We start from the raw sequence: 15,293 nt of genomic DNA on the forward strand, positions 1-15,293 counted from the left end.
CCGTCTTCACCTCTAGAGGCTTCTTTTAGGAAGAGTTTAGGCATAAGCTCCACCAGGAAGGGTTTGCCTCATCTGGGGGCAGGCAGACAGGCTAGGTGACCTTTCAAGGGCCTTCTAGGCTTATTTTTTATAATTCTGTGAATACAGATACTAAAAAGACAGAAGATCATTTTGCCTCTGGCAAGTCTATTCGGGACTGGTCCTTGCCAGGTGTGTTTTGCTTCAGCTGTAAACGTCATCTAGGTTTCCATCATCTTCATCAGCATTTTTTTGTTATATATTCCTAAGCATTTTTTTTCTATGCAATTTTCCCCCATTTCTGTACATCCCTGTGGTCCTACTTTTCCTGGAATGGTTATATGTCTTATGTGGTCCTCCCAAGCCCTGCAGAGAAAGACCACCTCTTCCCCACCTGATGGACCATATGCCTATACCTGGGATCCAAGAGCATCCTGGGGCAGACCCCATCCCACTCCTGAATTTGCCTGGTGACAGACTCCTGGTGTTGCAAGCTAATGTCTCGCTCATGGTTTCATTCCCATCACAAGGTCCCTGTGGGTTGTCCGTGGGCTGGGTGTTTTTCTGTTTCTAAAAAAGGACTAACAACTGTTGTCCCCCTCCATCTGTGGGTTTGCAGATGTCGACTGTTCAGTGTTTACGCTGAGTTTGTGCAATGGGAATTTTTCTGTGCATATTGGTAACACGATGTGTTTTGACTCATGATGTTTAAGATCAGAGTTAGTCATTAGATCACCTATGCTGATCTCCCTGACTGCCTTGTCTTGTCACTCTGGATCCGAATAACTTGGGGTTTTGCTAATGCACGAAGGCATCTGGTCTGGAGGAGCGAGGGAGTTCATGGTTTGGTCTTACTTAATCACTGATGGTTAATCCACCAGCTAATCAGCATTGCTCAGAAAATGTATGTCATGTTTCTTATGCAGGTTTGTCTGGCTTTTAATTTCCAGCCATTGATTCTTGTTCTGCCTTTTTTGGCTGGAATAAAAAAGCTTTAGCTCACAGTATTTTTTTACTATGAGAGTACTTGTGCATAGCAGTCAAATTTCTTAAGCTTTTTTAAGAAGAAAACAGGTTGAGCTTGATTCTGTCACTGTCGGGTGCATTCTGCCCTTGTGCCTTTTCTGTGGCTGTTTTCTGCATCCTCTCTCATTTCACAGAATAATTTTGGCCTCAGGTTCTCTGGTGGTACAGCCCGCTGGTCAGGCCTCGATCCACCAAATTTTGGAAATGTCTGAAGATGCAGGTCCCTGTGCCAGCACTCAGCTGTGCAGCCCACCTTGTGTCGCCCCACTTCCAGCCCACATCTCCCCGGTCTGGCTGCAAGAATGCTGTGGGAGACAGTGAAAACAAGGGGCGCAGTTGGGGGATCACATCTACAACAACTTCGTCTGCATCTTTTTAAAGTGGGGCACCAGGCTAGTCACAGTATATCAGGGCTGGCTTCCCATCCCCCACTGTGTAAGACACTGGCTCGTAACTCCTGTTTGCTGTGCTCCCTGCTCTAATGCTCAGGACTCATTTGCCATGTGATCCTAGCATTGAGCTCACATCCAGCTGCTCACCCCTGGAACCCCAAGCCACCCCAGAGGGATAGTACACTTCCTATGCCAGCACACCCAACTTAGCATTTGGCTTGGTCAAAACCCATGACCAGGTGACTCCATCCCCTCTATCACACACGGGATTGCAGCCCAGGTTGGCAGCAATGAGTTGGTGCTGACTTCCAGCTCGCTTGTGTCTGTGCTGGGTACCCAGAGTCCAGTGCTGGCTTTTCTTGATACCATTTCAGCAAAATCACCCTGTTAATAAGAACTTCTAGAGTCTGGTTAGGATGTAGGTAGTGGGTGGGCAATTAGCATTAATTAGGACAGATACTTAACTGGAATATTGTTACGCACCTTGCAGATACCTAAGGGTCTGATACCCACAGCCTCACTGCTCCTTGTTTTTCTGAAGCTGTTGTTTGGTCTTACAGGCAGTTCACGTCCCTGCTTGAGTCTCACAGAGACCTCCGTTTCCCATTTTCAAGCAAGATTCCCTTGGAAGATACTATGAAGACAACTATGGACTAATAATATCTTCACCATATATGGTGCATCTCATCTTCAGTTTGTGAGTGTGCATTACCCAGCAGCATGCAGCCAGCTGCTTGTGAGTGACTGCATGTCATCCAGCATAGCACAGCCGTGCACTGCAGAGACCCAAGGCTCGGGTACAAAACCTGGTACATTTTGGCCAGGCCCCTGCTTTTCCTTCCATGAAATATCAATGCTGGACGGGTTTGGCCTGTGCAGTGCAGATGACTGCTAGCGCTTACGTGTGCTTTTATAGTGTAGCATTTCAAAGGGCTGCTTGCAAGGAGGTGCATGCACTTTTCCTGTACGTCTGGCCAAAAATCCAATACTTAAGAGCGTCAGTGAACCCTACAGTTTCATAGAACATGCCATTTTGATGTTCACAAAAGACAAAGCACTGCCAAAACCTGGAGAACAGCATGGAAGGTGCCAGCATTACTTTCCTGCTCCTGGCTTCATTCAGTTTTATTTCTCGCTCTGCCCCTCCATGACTGTCCATCTGGCTTGTTCCTGTACTGCATGGGTCCCAGCTCTGTGAGGAATTGTGGTGGGACATAGCCCCAGCTGCACTGAGGCCCAGGTTTAGCCTTGCTCTTTGCCAGCAGCTTGGAGGTGGCCAAGGTGTAAGCAGCAGCACCAGTGCCAGTGGGACATGTGCAAGGCTGGGGAAGCGCAGGTGCCCAGCTCTGGAGGGCAGGTACATCCCCAAGTGCCAGCCATGCCATCAGGGGCATCTTTTTGTGTAGGCCAGCCCCCCCAAACCTGCCCAAACGTGCCAGGGGCTCTCTAACGGCCAGGCGGGAGGACAGACCTGGTGTTTCCAGGTCTCTCATGAGATCCGCCAAGTTCTCTTCCCGCACTAATCTTGTCCTTCTATCCAAAACAATTATGGAGGGCTTGTTGTTTTTGGCATAGTCCTTTATTTACAAATCTCATCCTGCTTATAGCTCATGGTTTCATTATCCTCTAGATGTTTACAGAGCTCCTTTTCTTAATATTTGTGCCATTATTTTACTAGGGACCCGGGTGAGACTTTCCAGACAGTAATTGTCTGGCTTATCCTCTCCCCCACCAGCTCTTGCTGCAGAAGCGCACATCTTCCTGCTGTCCCTGCCTGCCTGGGTGCCTGGCAGGACAGGGGTGGGCAGGACCGTAGGCAGTAGCAAAGCGTATCCCTGCTCTGAGGATGTGGCAATGGATGTGCAGAGGGAGCAGCTGCGCCCCACCACCCACACTGCGTGTGCACCCCCCAGCCCCTTGTTGCTGCACCTGAGTCACTGATGTCTTCCCGAAGCCTTGTGCTCCTGACGGGCACCTCCTGTCCCCCCTTGCCCCCGCTCTCACTGCTCCCAGGTTCAGGGTACGGGTGCATATTTCTGGCTGGGGGATTAGCCCCTCGGCAGGTTTTCAGCTGGCTGGGGACCATGTCCTGGGAAGGCAGACAGAGGCAAACCCAGCGCTGGGATTTTGGGTCATTAGCATGGTGCATACGTGGGTCGACGGTTTATGCTGTGCATCGCTCTGATGCTGGTCCCTGCCCCTGGGCTGTCTGTCACAGGGGCTTGTTTAACCTTCTTTGCCACAATATCTCGCAGTCTTTAATCTGTTTATCCTCGTAACCCCGCTATGAGGTGAAGGATAGTTATCCTCATTTCAGAGGTAGGGAACTGAAGGGATTCTTTTCAAATGTAGATCAGTGTTTAATGATGCAGAGATAAAGATTTTAAAAACATGCCTGAGACAGCAGGCGTATGGCATGTAACTGAGCTGGGTGTTTCTGCAAATCCCATTAAGTGCCTCTGCCTTTTTCAGCTGGTGCTGTCTCGGGCAGAGCTGGCACAGGGACCCGTGGAGGTGCCAGGCAGGCTCCAGGCTCCCGGCCTCATGAGGTGGGCACGGGCAGGGCAGAGGGAGACAGAGCTGACCCCCCACGTCTGCTGTTCAGTTTCCCTGGGTGCACTGCAGGTGTGCAGTGCCACAGCAGCCTCTGCTCAAAGCAGGCTCTGAAACCTGAATTGCATGAGTGCGTAAGATCCTTGGCTGCATTTAGGGATGAAACCTAAAGCCTTTTTGTGCTGCAAATGTGCACATAAATGTGTAAGGTGGGGAATACAAGGGGGTACGTGTGCAGCATCACTCTGGCTGTGCAAGGCAGGCCATGCCAAGCTCTTTGCACTGCTGAATAGGGAGCAAGCAATAACATCAACCTCTCTTTGCTGTCACTGCCTGGGCAGTTGGTATCTGCAGTAGATCTAGTTAAAAAACCCAAGCTGTGGTTTCTCTGCAGTGATCCTGGCAGGAGGTGTTACCAGCTGCCATGCAGGCTCTTCCCGGCAGCTGGCCGGTGGGGTTTGGTGCAGGTCTCCCTTCTGTTCCTGGGCAATTGTTGCTGTGCTTGTGGGAATGCAGTGGCTTGGGCTTCGTGGAGGTCAGTGCCTTTGTCTTGTTGCAGGGAGTTTATCTCTGCGGATCTTGCCTGCTTTCCTGGGTCAGGCTTTACCTCCGCTGTTATCAGCAAATGCAGGAACAGCCCGGTCCAGAGCCAGGCTGTGTAGGAACCTTCGACCCCCTTGCAGGAGGAGGCAGCGCTCTCTCATCTCTCCCATGCTAACGGGCACTCGCCAGGCCCAAGCCCGAGGGCTGGAGATGGGACATGCCATGCCCCATGGTCCCCGTTCCCCCTGCACCACTTTGGCAGCGCCGTTCCCATGCACCCCACAGGCAGCAGGCAGAGTGCTGGCAGCAGCTTCGTGCTTGCAGCATGGCCATGCGTTTTGCAGTGGCAGCTACAAGCAGCAGCAAAGGAGGAGGCAGCAGAGCTGGCGGGGCCCTCCCTGCTCTCACCTCCTGTTGGGTCCTCCACCCCAAACACATGGGGGACAGATCCCCAGTGGTAGCACCAGCAGCACTGATTCCCCCTTCTCCGGCAGGCTGCCCCATCCCAGCGCACCCTCCCCTTCCCAGCAGCTCCAGCCGGACCCCTCCAGCTGTCTCCACAAACCCAAACCATTAGCATTTCCTGTTCAAACATTTCCAATAAATAAATGGAGACATCATGCCACAAGCCCACAAGTGACCCAGAGGCGGGTCCAAGGCCGGGATGGACACGACCACCCAGCGCCCGACCCCCTGGCTGGGCGCCAGCCCTGCCTTTGTTTGAATTCCCGGGTGAGTAAGCGCTTGGCTGACGCCAGCCAAAATGCCATAAGAAATTATTTTTCATATTAAATAAATTGTTTTCAGTAAATCTGCTCCTACACAAGGTCCAGTAGCTACCCGCAGCACCAGGCTCCCTGCAAGGGATCTGGAGTTCTCTTTCCTGGCCTCATCCCAGCCGTGCCAGGGCACATGCCTTGCCCAGACGGCTTCAGCTGGGTCCAGCTGTGCCGAAGATGCCTTCGTCCTGCTGGCCCCAGGGGTGCAGCCAGGCTCCTGCAGCTGCCCAGCAGCCTGGCTGTACCACAGCAGGGCAGCTCCCTGTGACACATCTGGTGTCTGTCCCAAGGCACGAGCCAGTGTTGCTGGTGAGGGGGCAGAGGCTTAGGCAAGGGATTCGCTGCCTCTGGGGGTGGCAGCAATTTCCCTGCATCAGACCTCCAGAAAACAGCTTCCTTGCCTCTGCAAGTCCATGCCTTGACATAGTGGTGCCTGTCCTCTTCTGGGGCTGGCTCAGGTACCAACAGGCCAGTCTTTTCTCCATTGGTCCTCTGCAGCCTTGGGAAGCCATCTTTAATGCACCAGGGTACTGGGTGTCAGCACCTGGGCAGGTCGTGGTCCATGGGCTGGTCCCCCAACATCTGCCTGTAGGTGCTGATGCAAAAGGAAAAATTAGGGGAAAGCAGGTCTCTGAAACATGCTTTTCTAGCCCCAGTGGCTTGTCCTGTGGTGAGCACTAGGACCAGCCCGTCCCTTGCCCCTCTCAGGGCCAGTGTTCCTCAGGTAGCTGTGCTCCTCTGAGGTGCCTAGGGGACGAGCAGATGCAGAGGAGGTGAGCATGGCCATGGGGTAGGTCCTGAGTGGTCCATGGGCTGTGCTGGGACTCCAGGGACACCAGGACTAATGTGCATAATGGGTTCAAATAGAGAAATGGTGAACTTCTGGCTGTGCCAGGGCAGCAGCGATGGTAGGAGAGGCTTGAGCCTGATTGGGTTGGTGGGTGTGCTCCTTCTTTGGAAGGAGCTTTGTCCTCCCTGCTCTGGGTTGCTCTCTGGCTTTCAGCTGAAAGTAAAGAAGTTGGGTTTGGAGCTAACCAAGCTCTGTCATGGTGGCAATTAGAAAAAATACCAGTAACACAGCTTCCATTTTTTTTTTTTAAATTGTTTTGCTGAAGCCAAAACTTCCTGCAAGAATATGATGTTTAAAAGCAAAATTTTGCTGTTGAAATTTTCTGAAGCATTTAAAGAGCTTGAAATGCTCTTTGAAAGAGAAGGTATAGATGTTCTGCTCCAGAAGTTTTCATTCAGTGTGGTGTTATGCTCCAGCATTATGCGACTTCAGAAACTGCAATGCATTTTAAATGAATTGTTTTATGGAGAAATGATGAAGTATTTTCTGATTTGTAATTTTTTCATTTCTTTAGAGCTTCTGCCTTGCTCAAGGGAAACTCCTGTTGCTCCCACCTACAGCAGGTGAGAGAGGAGAAAGAACGATGTGTCGGGGGCAGGCAGCTGCCATGGACACAGTACCCGAGTGAGCAGCTACCAAGCACCCGCCTGTTCATCAGCAGCTCAGCACAGTGAGAACTGATTCTATCTTTTGTGCCAGTGGAAGAAATCCCTGGCACTCCCTATGTGTGTGTGCAGTGGGGCTGGTGGGGTGGGAGGTCAGGACGTGGGTGCTGCCGGGCAGTGTGGCTGGGGGCTCAGCCTTGGGGGCACCCATGGGGCTGTGCATGGTCACTGCCCATCCCTGGCTGCGCTGGGGTCTGAGCTGCTGTCAGTGCCCTGGTGCAGCAGGAAGGCAGCAGCGGGGCCCCTTCCCAGCCCCTGACAGTGCCCCTCGGCAGGATCTGCAGCCCCGGCTGCCACCAGGGCTTGGTGCCGTCAGCGCTCCCAGGCGCTGACAGATGAACCTGGTGAGGGGCTGGCGGGGGCCGGAAGCTCCTGATCCTTCTTTATCTGCCCCTCGCCCTGCTCTCTCATCTCCCCGTCATGTTCTCCGTCTCGTCTGGTATCTCATGCTCCTATTCCTGCACCTCCCCAGCTGCTGGGGGCTGCCCACCCTTCACAGCATCCCATGGCCAGGCACTGGCCCTCGGCTCCCCCATCCCAGCCACAGCACAGGGTCCCGGACACCCTCCGGGACCTGCTGGGCTCAATGCAAGGGGAGGCACCTCAGGTGCCCCCATCCCATGTCTGCAGGCTGAGCACCAGCCACAGTGGCAGGCGTGTGCCTGGGATGGGGCTCTGTGGCTGCAGTGCATTGCAGGTTGGAGCGGGAAGAAAGGACCAGGCCCAGCTCAGCATCATCATGTGCACCACAGAGGTCAAGGAATCTTGCTGCTGTTTCCCCCAAATGTGCTGACTGCTCCTGGGCCAGGGTCCAGCTGGGTACCAGCTCAAAAACAATCACAAGCCTTTCACTTGGCTCTCTGGGCATCCCTGATCCCCATTGCCCCATTGCAAAGCCACTGCCCCAGCTGGGCAGTGTTGGGGTTGGGGGTGTCAAGATTCGCAGTTAATGTAGCTGCCCCTAAACACACTGCCAGAGATCAGCTAATCTGATAATTACAGCAACAAAAGCCATTTAGACAAACCATGACCTGACCCCAGGAGCTTGGAATGAAAACATTTTACCCTCCTCTGTCTGAATCCTGCATTGAGAAAACATCTGTATTTAGAGGATGGCTGGGAAAACAGCCCCTGTGCAGCACCCCCAGGGAACAGCCACAGCTCTGCTCCCTGCCCACATGCTGCCTGCACCCAGCCTTGGTCGGAGCAGGCAGGCGCCTCCAGGCAGGGCAACCTAAACCCTTGCTGAGATGCTGCGATCCAGGGTGCCCCAGTGCTGGGCAGGGCTCTTTGGTGAGGAAGAGGATGAGGCAGAGGCCAGAGGGGTGCGAGGGTGGATCTTGCAAGAGGGGATGAAGACGATGAGGTGAGTGGAGCTTATCTGCACCCTCCAAGAATGGGCTTTTTTCCAAGCCCGCGTGAGGCTCAACAGGGCAGGGAGGGCAGCACCTGCCCCCCTGCAGTCCCCACATCACTGCAGCAGCCTGAGCTCTGCAGGAGCTGGGCTGGCTGCTCAGACCCCCTGCCTCCGACGCCCAGGAGGGGCTGAGTGCGGGGGGCCGTGCCTTCGTGTGGCATGGCAGTGCATGCCTGGGGGGCTCCTTCGCTCTGGGTAAGGTGTGTGAGCCTTCCCGTTGACTGGCAGGTCATTGCTGGCTGTCAATCGGAGGCAGGAGATGAAGGGAGGGATGCCTCAGGGCTGGCTCCCATGTTTCTTCTGCTTTTACATATATTTTGGTGGCACCCTTTGTGTAGGCTGGGGAGATGAAAGCTCAGGGCCAGAGGGATCTTGCTAACACAGCCACCCGGCTCGGGGGCCCGTCAGCCTGCTGCTTCGTGCCTGTTTGTCTCGTTCCTGCATCTGTTCCCAGCAGAGCCCCACTCCATGCTGTCAAGGGCAGGGGACACCGGCCGGGCTGGGGGCAGCCAGGTGCACTGGCAGGTAACTCCTGCTGGGTCAGTGACCCCAGCCTCGCAGGCACAGGCAGTGGCACAGACAGTCTCCACCAGACCAGCAGCACTAAGCTCACACTGCCCAGGAGCCCCCAAGGAAGGGGACCAAGACGGTGCTGATTTGGGGGAACTGCATTTTTTCCTGCAACTGGCACTGCTCAGCCTGCTCCGGCAGTCCCAAGCCGTGGCTTGGTGCAGCCAGCTTGGCAGGCAGCACCCTTGTGCCTTCGTGACTTCCCTGCTCTGCACTGGGAAAGTGCTTGGCCATGTCCCCAGATATCCCAGTGCTCTTTGGAGAGTAGCAGGATTAGAAACCAGTAAGTGCAGTGAGAGCCTGCCAGTCTGGGGAGTCCCCAGCACTGCTGTCTGCTCCAGAAATAGGATTCTCTAAGCAGCCTTGGTCAGCTTTTCCCATTGCAGCATCCCACTTGTTTCACTGCTTCACTCTAAGCAGAAAACACGACTCACCCTGCGGTGAGCTACCCTCATTTACCTCTGCTGTGCTTGTTCTCATTAGCTGCTTCCCTGCCCAGCACTGCAGCATCTCTCATTTAGCAGCATCCACAGACCTCAGGAAACCCAAGCGCTCTTCAACCAGTTGGGGTCAGAGTTAAGGGTAGGGTTAGAGTTAAGGGTAGGGTTCAGAGATACCCTCCCAGCACCTTGACAAGGTCTCAGGCGTTTGCAGGGGCTCACAGCTATTGCAAGGAGCAGACCTGAAGCCTTTTCTGGGTTTCCACGCAGCCTTTTCTCAAGGCCCGACAGAGGTTTTATCTGAATTGGCCTAAAAACCCCACCGGGGCCAAGGCTTTGGTCTAGCACTGCTGTCTCGCTCTTCTGCCTTTCCCATTACTCTCTTTTCTCCAAAGGCAGGAGCACTGGCATGCCGCAGCGCCGCCGGGCAGCTCTGCCTTTTCCCCGCTCTCATGCTAAGCGGAAAGTGCACTGGGCAGTTCTTCCAGGTGCTGCCCGGAGCCGGGAGGCGAGGGCTGTGCCCCCGGGCTCCCTCCCAGGCAGCAGGGCTGTGGAGCCACCGTCGGCATGGGAGGGGGGCCAGGAGCCGAACTGGTTTTCAGAGGGATCTTGGCTGGGCTAACAAAGGGAGTGGATGACACGGGTTGTCTGCAAAAGCGTTTGGGGACAGCACGGCCTTTCCCGTCTCGTATCCCCGTGTTTTATGTCACGAGGGGTGGGGGAGTCGCACTGCCGGGGCTGTTGTTCGCGACGTCCGTCCCGTTTCCCTGGAAGCCTTTCCCAGATGCCGCAGGATCGCGGGCGAATTCCCACAAACTTCAAAAGCCGCTTGAGACGGGCGGCAGGTTCCTAACGGGGCCGGCCACGCACCACGGGCGGCTGCGAGCCCCCTCCCCGGGGAGGCAGGCCTGCTGGGGCGGCCCCGGGCCACCTCCCGCCGGGCCGGGCCGGTGGCGCCTTGCGGTGCCGCTCCCCGCGGGGCTGCGGGCCGAGCGGCGGGGCGGTGGGGCGGCGCTGCCGGCGGCGGCGGTGCGCGGGCCGGCTCTGCCCTCTGCCGACACCCCCCGGCACAGCCGCCGTGCCCGGCCGTGCGCCGGGGCCCCTGCCCTCGGGGAGGAGGGTCCCGAGCAAACGTGGCCTCAAACGCTCCCCCTGGGCCAGAGCAGGGCTCGCCTTGGCCACCGGCCAGAGGCTTTTGCTGGGAGGGGAGACACCCCCAGGTGACCCCGAGGTTTCCTCGGGGCTGGGAGGGTCTCACGGGGCCACCCCACAGCGCCTGACCTGGAGGTGGTTGGGAGTCGGGAAAGCGCCTTAAAATCCTGGGGCAGGTGCGCCGGAGGGTCCCCCCCGTGACCCGCCCGGGCGGAACCCACCCGCCTTCACAGCCGCCCTCATCCCGCACCCGGGTCACTGCACCCCGGGGACCACCCTGCACCCCGGGCGCTGCCCGCCTGGGCACGGCCCCCCGGCACCTTCCTGCACCCCCCCCAGGCCTTGCGCCCTGGCACCACCGTGCGCCCCCGGGCACGGCCCTCCCGGGGCTGCCGTGCACCCCAGCTTTGCACTGCAGGGCTGATCTGCACCCACACAATATGCTGCACCCCGGGTCACCTGCGGGGACCGTGCCGTGCCCGCCGAGCAGCGCACCCCCGAGCAGTGCCGCAGAGCAGCGCTGCCTCGGGCACGGTACCCCGGGCGCCGCACCCCAGGGCCACCCCGCACCCCCATCACTGCAGCTCCGGGGCGGCCGTGCCGCGCGCGCAGAGCAGGGGGCGGGGCCCGGGCGGCGCCGGCCGCCAATAGGTAGCGCCTGCGTCCCCGCGCCGCTCGCGTCACCGGGCGCCGCCACCGCCGCCGCCATTGGCTGCCCGCGCTCCCCGCGGGGGGCGCCGCTGGCCGGCGCCGGGGGCGGGGCCTCCCGCTGCTCGCTGATTGGCGGCGGCCCGCGGCGGCCCTGCACGCCGGTGAAGGTGAGCGTCTCCTCCAGGCACCGCGCGCTGCCCGGAGCGCAGCGCAGCGCAGCGGAGGGGGCTGCGCCGCCATGGCTGCCTCCATCTTCACCGCCGTGCCCCGCGCCCCGCCTGTCGCCGTCTTCAAGCTCACGGCGGACTTCCGGGAGGACGGGGACGCGCGGAAGGTCAACCTGGGCGTCGGCGGTGAGTCCGCGGCCTCCCCCGGCCCGACGGGGCCCCTCCCGGCAGACAGGCCGCCCGGCGCCCTGGCGGCGGCCCCGCCACCTGCTGCAGCGGCAGGGCGGCCCCGGCGGCACCCGGGCCCTAAAGGTCACCGGGCCGCGGCGAGCGCCTGGCCGGGCAGCGGGTCACCGGTGGCCGTCAAGGTCGCGGGGGCGGCGCCGCGCCGGCCTGCCCGGCATCCTCGGCCCTCCCCCGGGCGCAGAAAGGACGGCTGTCCCTCTCCTCGCAGCCTACCGCACGGACGAGGGGCAGCCATGGGTCCTGCCGGTGGTGAAGAAGGTGGAGCAGATGATCGCCAATGACCACAGCCTGAACCACGAGTACCTGCCCATCCTGGGCCTGCCCGAGTTCCGGGCCCACGCCTCCCGCATCGCCCTGGGTGACGACAGCCCCGCCATCAAGGAGAACCGGGTAGGTGGTGGACAGGGAGCGGGGCCACTTCTTTCCCCGGGCTGCTGGTAACCCTGGGGAGTCTTCAGCAGACAGGGCAGGAGGGCACAGACATGTGGTGTAACTGCGGTTTGGCAGGATTTGGGGTTTCCTCTGATGTGGTCTTGACTGGCTGTAGGTTACTTGGTGAACCCACGTACCTCAAGCCGTTTGCACAAGTAGTTGTAGTTTTTGGGAAAGACTGAACATGGGCTGTGATTGGAATTACTTTTTTCTTTCATCTCCTGATGGTTGCCCCACAGGAGACTGAAGTCGGATAATAGGCCACCTTTCCTGAAATAAGCTGCTAGCTGGGAATCTGCTCCGTGCCAAAAAGTAACAGGAATAACTGGAGTCTATTAATAACTGTAGAAAGTGTCAGGACGGGCTTGAGCACTGAAGGAGGTTGAAGACCACTGGAAAGGGTTGCTGTCCTGGCTGGGGTGACCACAGGGAGCGTGTCTGGGATCTCGTCTCGCTCTTGCAAGCGCTGCTGTTCTGTGCACCCCAATAGCGAGGCTGGCCTGGGTGGACCCTGCTGGCAACTGTCTCTGTTGCAGATTGGAAGCGTTCAGTCCTTGGGCGGGACAGGGGCTCTGCGTATCGGCGCAGAGTTTCTGAGGCGGTGGTACAATGGAAACAACAACACAGCGACCCCGGTTTACATCTCTGCTCCGTCCTGGGGTGAGTGCTGTCGTCAGTGCTGCTATTTCCTTGCAGGGAGCCCCATGTGTCAGTGGGTGAGGGAGGCATGGCTGAGCTCCTTGCCAGAGGCCTGGGCAGTGAGAGGGGGGCCTTTGTCTTGTGGATAAAAGGAGATACTCAGAATGGAGAAGGTGGCTTCCTGGAGGCGAGGCCTGCTTTTCTGAAGTGATTTCTTTCCTCAGAGAACCACAACTCTGTGTTTGTGGATGCTGGCTTTAAAGATATTAGAACCTACCGTTACTGGGATGCTGCCAAGAGGGGTCTCGATCTCCAGGGGCTGCTGGATGACATGGAGGTGAGCAAAACTGGCATGGGACCGGCTGAGCTTGGTGCTGTGCTGTCAGCAGCTGGCTGGGTTCTTGCATGCTGTGCCTGGAAACGGATCTCTGCAAAAGAGTCTGGTGGTGCCCAGAGCAGCTCAGGACCTCTCTCTGCTGCGGGTGCCCAGTCTCATCCAGGTGTGTGACCAAGACCTGCTCTCTCCTTAGAAAGCCCCAGAGTTCTCCATTTTCATCCTCCATGCCTGTGCGCACAACCCAACAGGCACAGACCCTACTCCTGACCAGTGGAAGCAGATTGCTGCTGTTATGAAGGTATGGGCTGTTGCTGGACTAAAGCAGTGCTGAGGGCACAGATAGCTCTTGAGCCAGCCGGAGCACTTGCATCCAAAATGGGCTCTAGGGAATGGCATGAGATGTGACAGGAGCTGGAAGAGTCCTGCAGGGCAGGTGTTGAAGGGAGAGGCTGACAGGATGCTGGTTGTCTGTGCTCAGAGGATAGAAACATACAAAGTTCTGCTCATGCCTCCAAGTTCTTGCTTTCAGTTTCTGTGGCATGGCTGCAGTGAGGTTTCTCATGCTGGAAAGATTATCCACAGGCACCTGCTTTTCACAGGTGCTGGATAGTAGGATATAAGGCAGTGCATCTTTCGTGCCTGTGTCCTCAAATGCAGTTTTCTCTTGCATTTGACATTTTATTGATTGATTTAGTCTTCCTATTCTTTCACCCCAGTAGAAAGAAAATAACCCAGTTTGGTGTTGCTGGACCATGTTTCCTTTGTAATCACCCGGAAGCTCAATGGTCACTTTTCCCTCCTGCAGGGACAGCGGCGGGTAAAGTGAAGGTTATGGGGACGGGGTTTCCCTCTAACACTGTTCCTCCTTGCAGCGCCGGTTCCTGTTTCCATTCTTCGATTCGGCGTACCAAGGTTTTGCTTCTGGCAGCCTGGACAAGGATGCCGGGGCTGTGCGATACTTTGTCTCCGAGGGCTTTGAGCTCTTCTGTGCACAGTCGTTTTCCAAGAACTTTGGGCTCTACAGTGAGTGTCTGGCAGTAGCCAGCCCAGTAGCATCATACCCAGACGGATGGGGCTGGCATGCTGGGGGGTGGGGAGATCTCTGCTTTGCCATGACGTGTGGGACCAATGGCTCACCTCTCTTGGCTTGTCCACAGATGAACGTGTGGGGAACCTGACTGTGGTGGGGAAGGATGCAGACAACGTGCAGCGTGTGCTTTCCCAGATGGAGAAGATTGTGCGCACTACTTGGTCCAACCCTCCTTCACAGGGAGCACGCATCGTGGCAACTACACTTTCTTCCCCACAGCTGTTTGCCGAGTGGTACGTGTTGCCAGGGCCGGTGGAAGAGGGAAAAGGTGTGGGGAAGCTGTCTCCCTGAGTGCCAGGCTTGGCTGGATGGCTCCAAACCAGTAAGCTGCCTGTCCTCATGCTCTGCTTCTTGCCTGTTGCAGGAAGGAAAATGTGAAGACGATGGCAGATCGGGTCTTGTTGATGCGGTCAGAGCTCCGGTCTCGACTGGAGTCCCTTGGGACCCCAGGCACCTGGAACCACATCACAGAGCAGATCGGCATGTTTAGCTTCACAGGGTTGAACCGTAAGTACCGAGTGGCCTGGTGAAGGGAGAATTGGGTGACCACAGTTTTGCTGGGGGTGAACTGGGCTGAAGTGGTCCAGGCGGGAATCTCTTTGGGACCTCACTGAAGCCCTGGCATCACTGCCTCTGGCTAGGCAGGGATGAAGCATCAGACAGTGTTTTAGTGGCCAGTGCTTGGAAGTTTTCTGCCTGGTGTGAAAGATTCAAGCAGCCCTGACTGGTTCTTTGGGCTTTTCTGAGCTGTGGGATCACTGTTGTGACCTGATGTCCAATTGTTTCCCCAGCTAAGCAGGTGGAGTACATGATCAAGGAAAAACACATCTACCTGATGGCTAGTGGGCGCATCAACATGTGTGGCCTGACTACCAAGAACCTGGACTATGTGGCCAAGTCCATCCACGAAGCTGTCACAAAAGTCCAATGAAGCACATGAACAACCAAACTTACATGAAGTCACCAAAGCTGTAGTGTGTAGTCCATGTTTCTTCCTGCTCATGGCTTGCCTTGTCCCACACCTTTTGAGGTTTAATAAAGATGGGAGCAGTAGCTCAATCAGGGATAATCATCTTTTGACCTTTTTGAAGTACCCCTTGCAATATGGTAGGCCAGTGCCCCCAGGAGGGTGGGGGCAGCATGAGCCACCTTGACTCTTTTTGACTGACAGCAGCCTGGTCTTCAGGCACTTAGAGCTGCATCTTTAGCACGTCCAAATCAAATCCATGTAACTGATCAGTTTGATCTAGGTGAAGTGCGGTGCCAGTGCAATGCGCTGTGGGTAACAGCCCAGTCAGCTGGGATCTCATATGGCTTGTGAACTAA

At 56.7% G+C, this 15,293-nt stretch overlaps 1 protein-coding gene across 1 annotated transcript; it reads left to right on the plus strand.

Moving 5' to 3' along the window:
* The first annotated feature begins 11,188 nt into the window (after window positions 1–11,188).
* Window positions 11,189–15,036, plus strand: GOT1 (glutamic-oxaloacetic transaminase 1). The gene is made up of 9 exons (XM_037400553.1): window positions 11,189–11,409; window positions 11,678–11,859; window positions 12,438–12,561; window positions 12,765–12,877; window positions 13,071–13,175; window positions 13,750–13,900; window positions 14,035–14,200; window positions 14,332–14,474; window positions 14,759–15,036. Exons 1-9 carry the CDS (start codon window positions 11,295–11,297, stop codon window positions 14,896–14,898), a joined length of 1,239 nt encoding a protein of 412 aa, XP_037256450.1. The 5' UTR covers window positions 11,189–11,294; the 3' UTR covers window positions 14,899–15,036.
* Window positions 15,037–15,293: the final 257 nt, after the last annotated feature.

This window comes from Falco rusticolus, chromosome 9 (genome assembly GCF_015220075.1).
Source record: "Falco rusticolus isolate bFalRus1 chromosome 9, bFalRus1.pri, whole genome shotgun sequence".
NCBI lineage: Eukaryota > Metazoa > Chordata > Aves > Falconiformes > Falconidae > Falco > Falco rusticolus.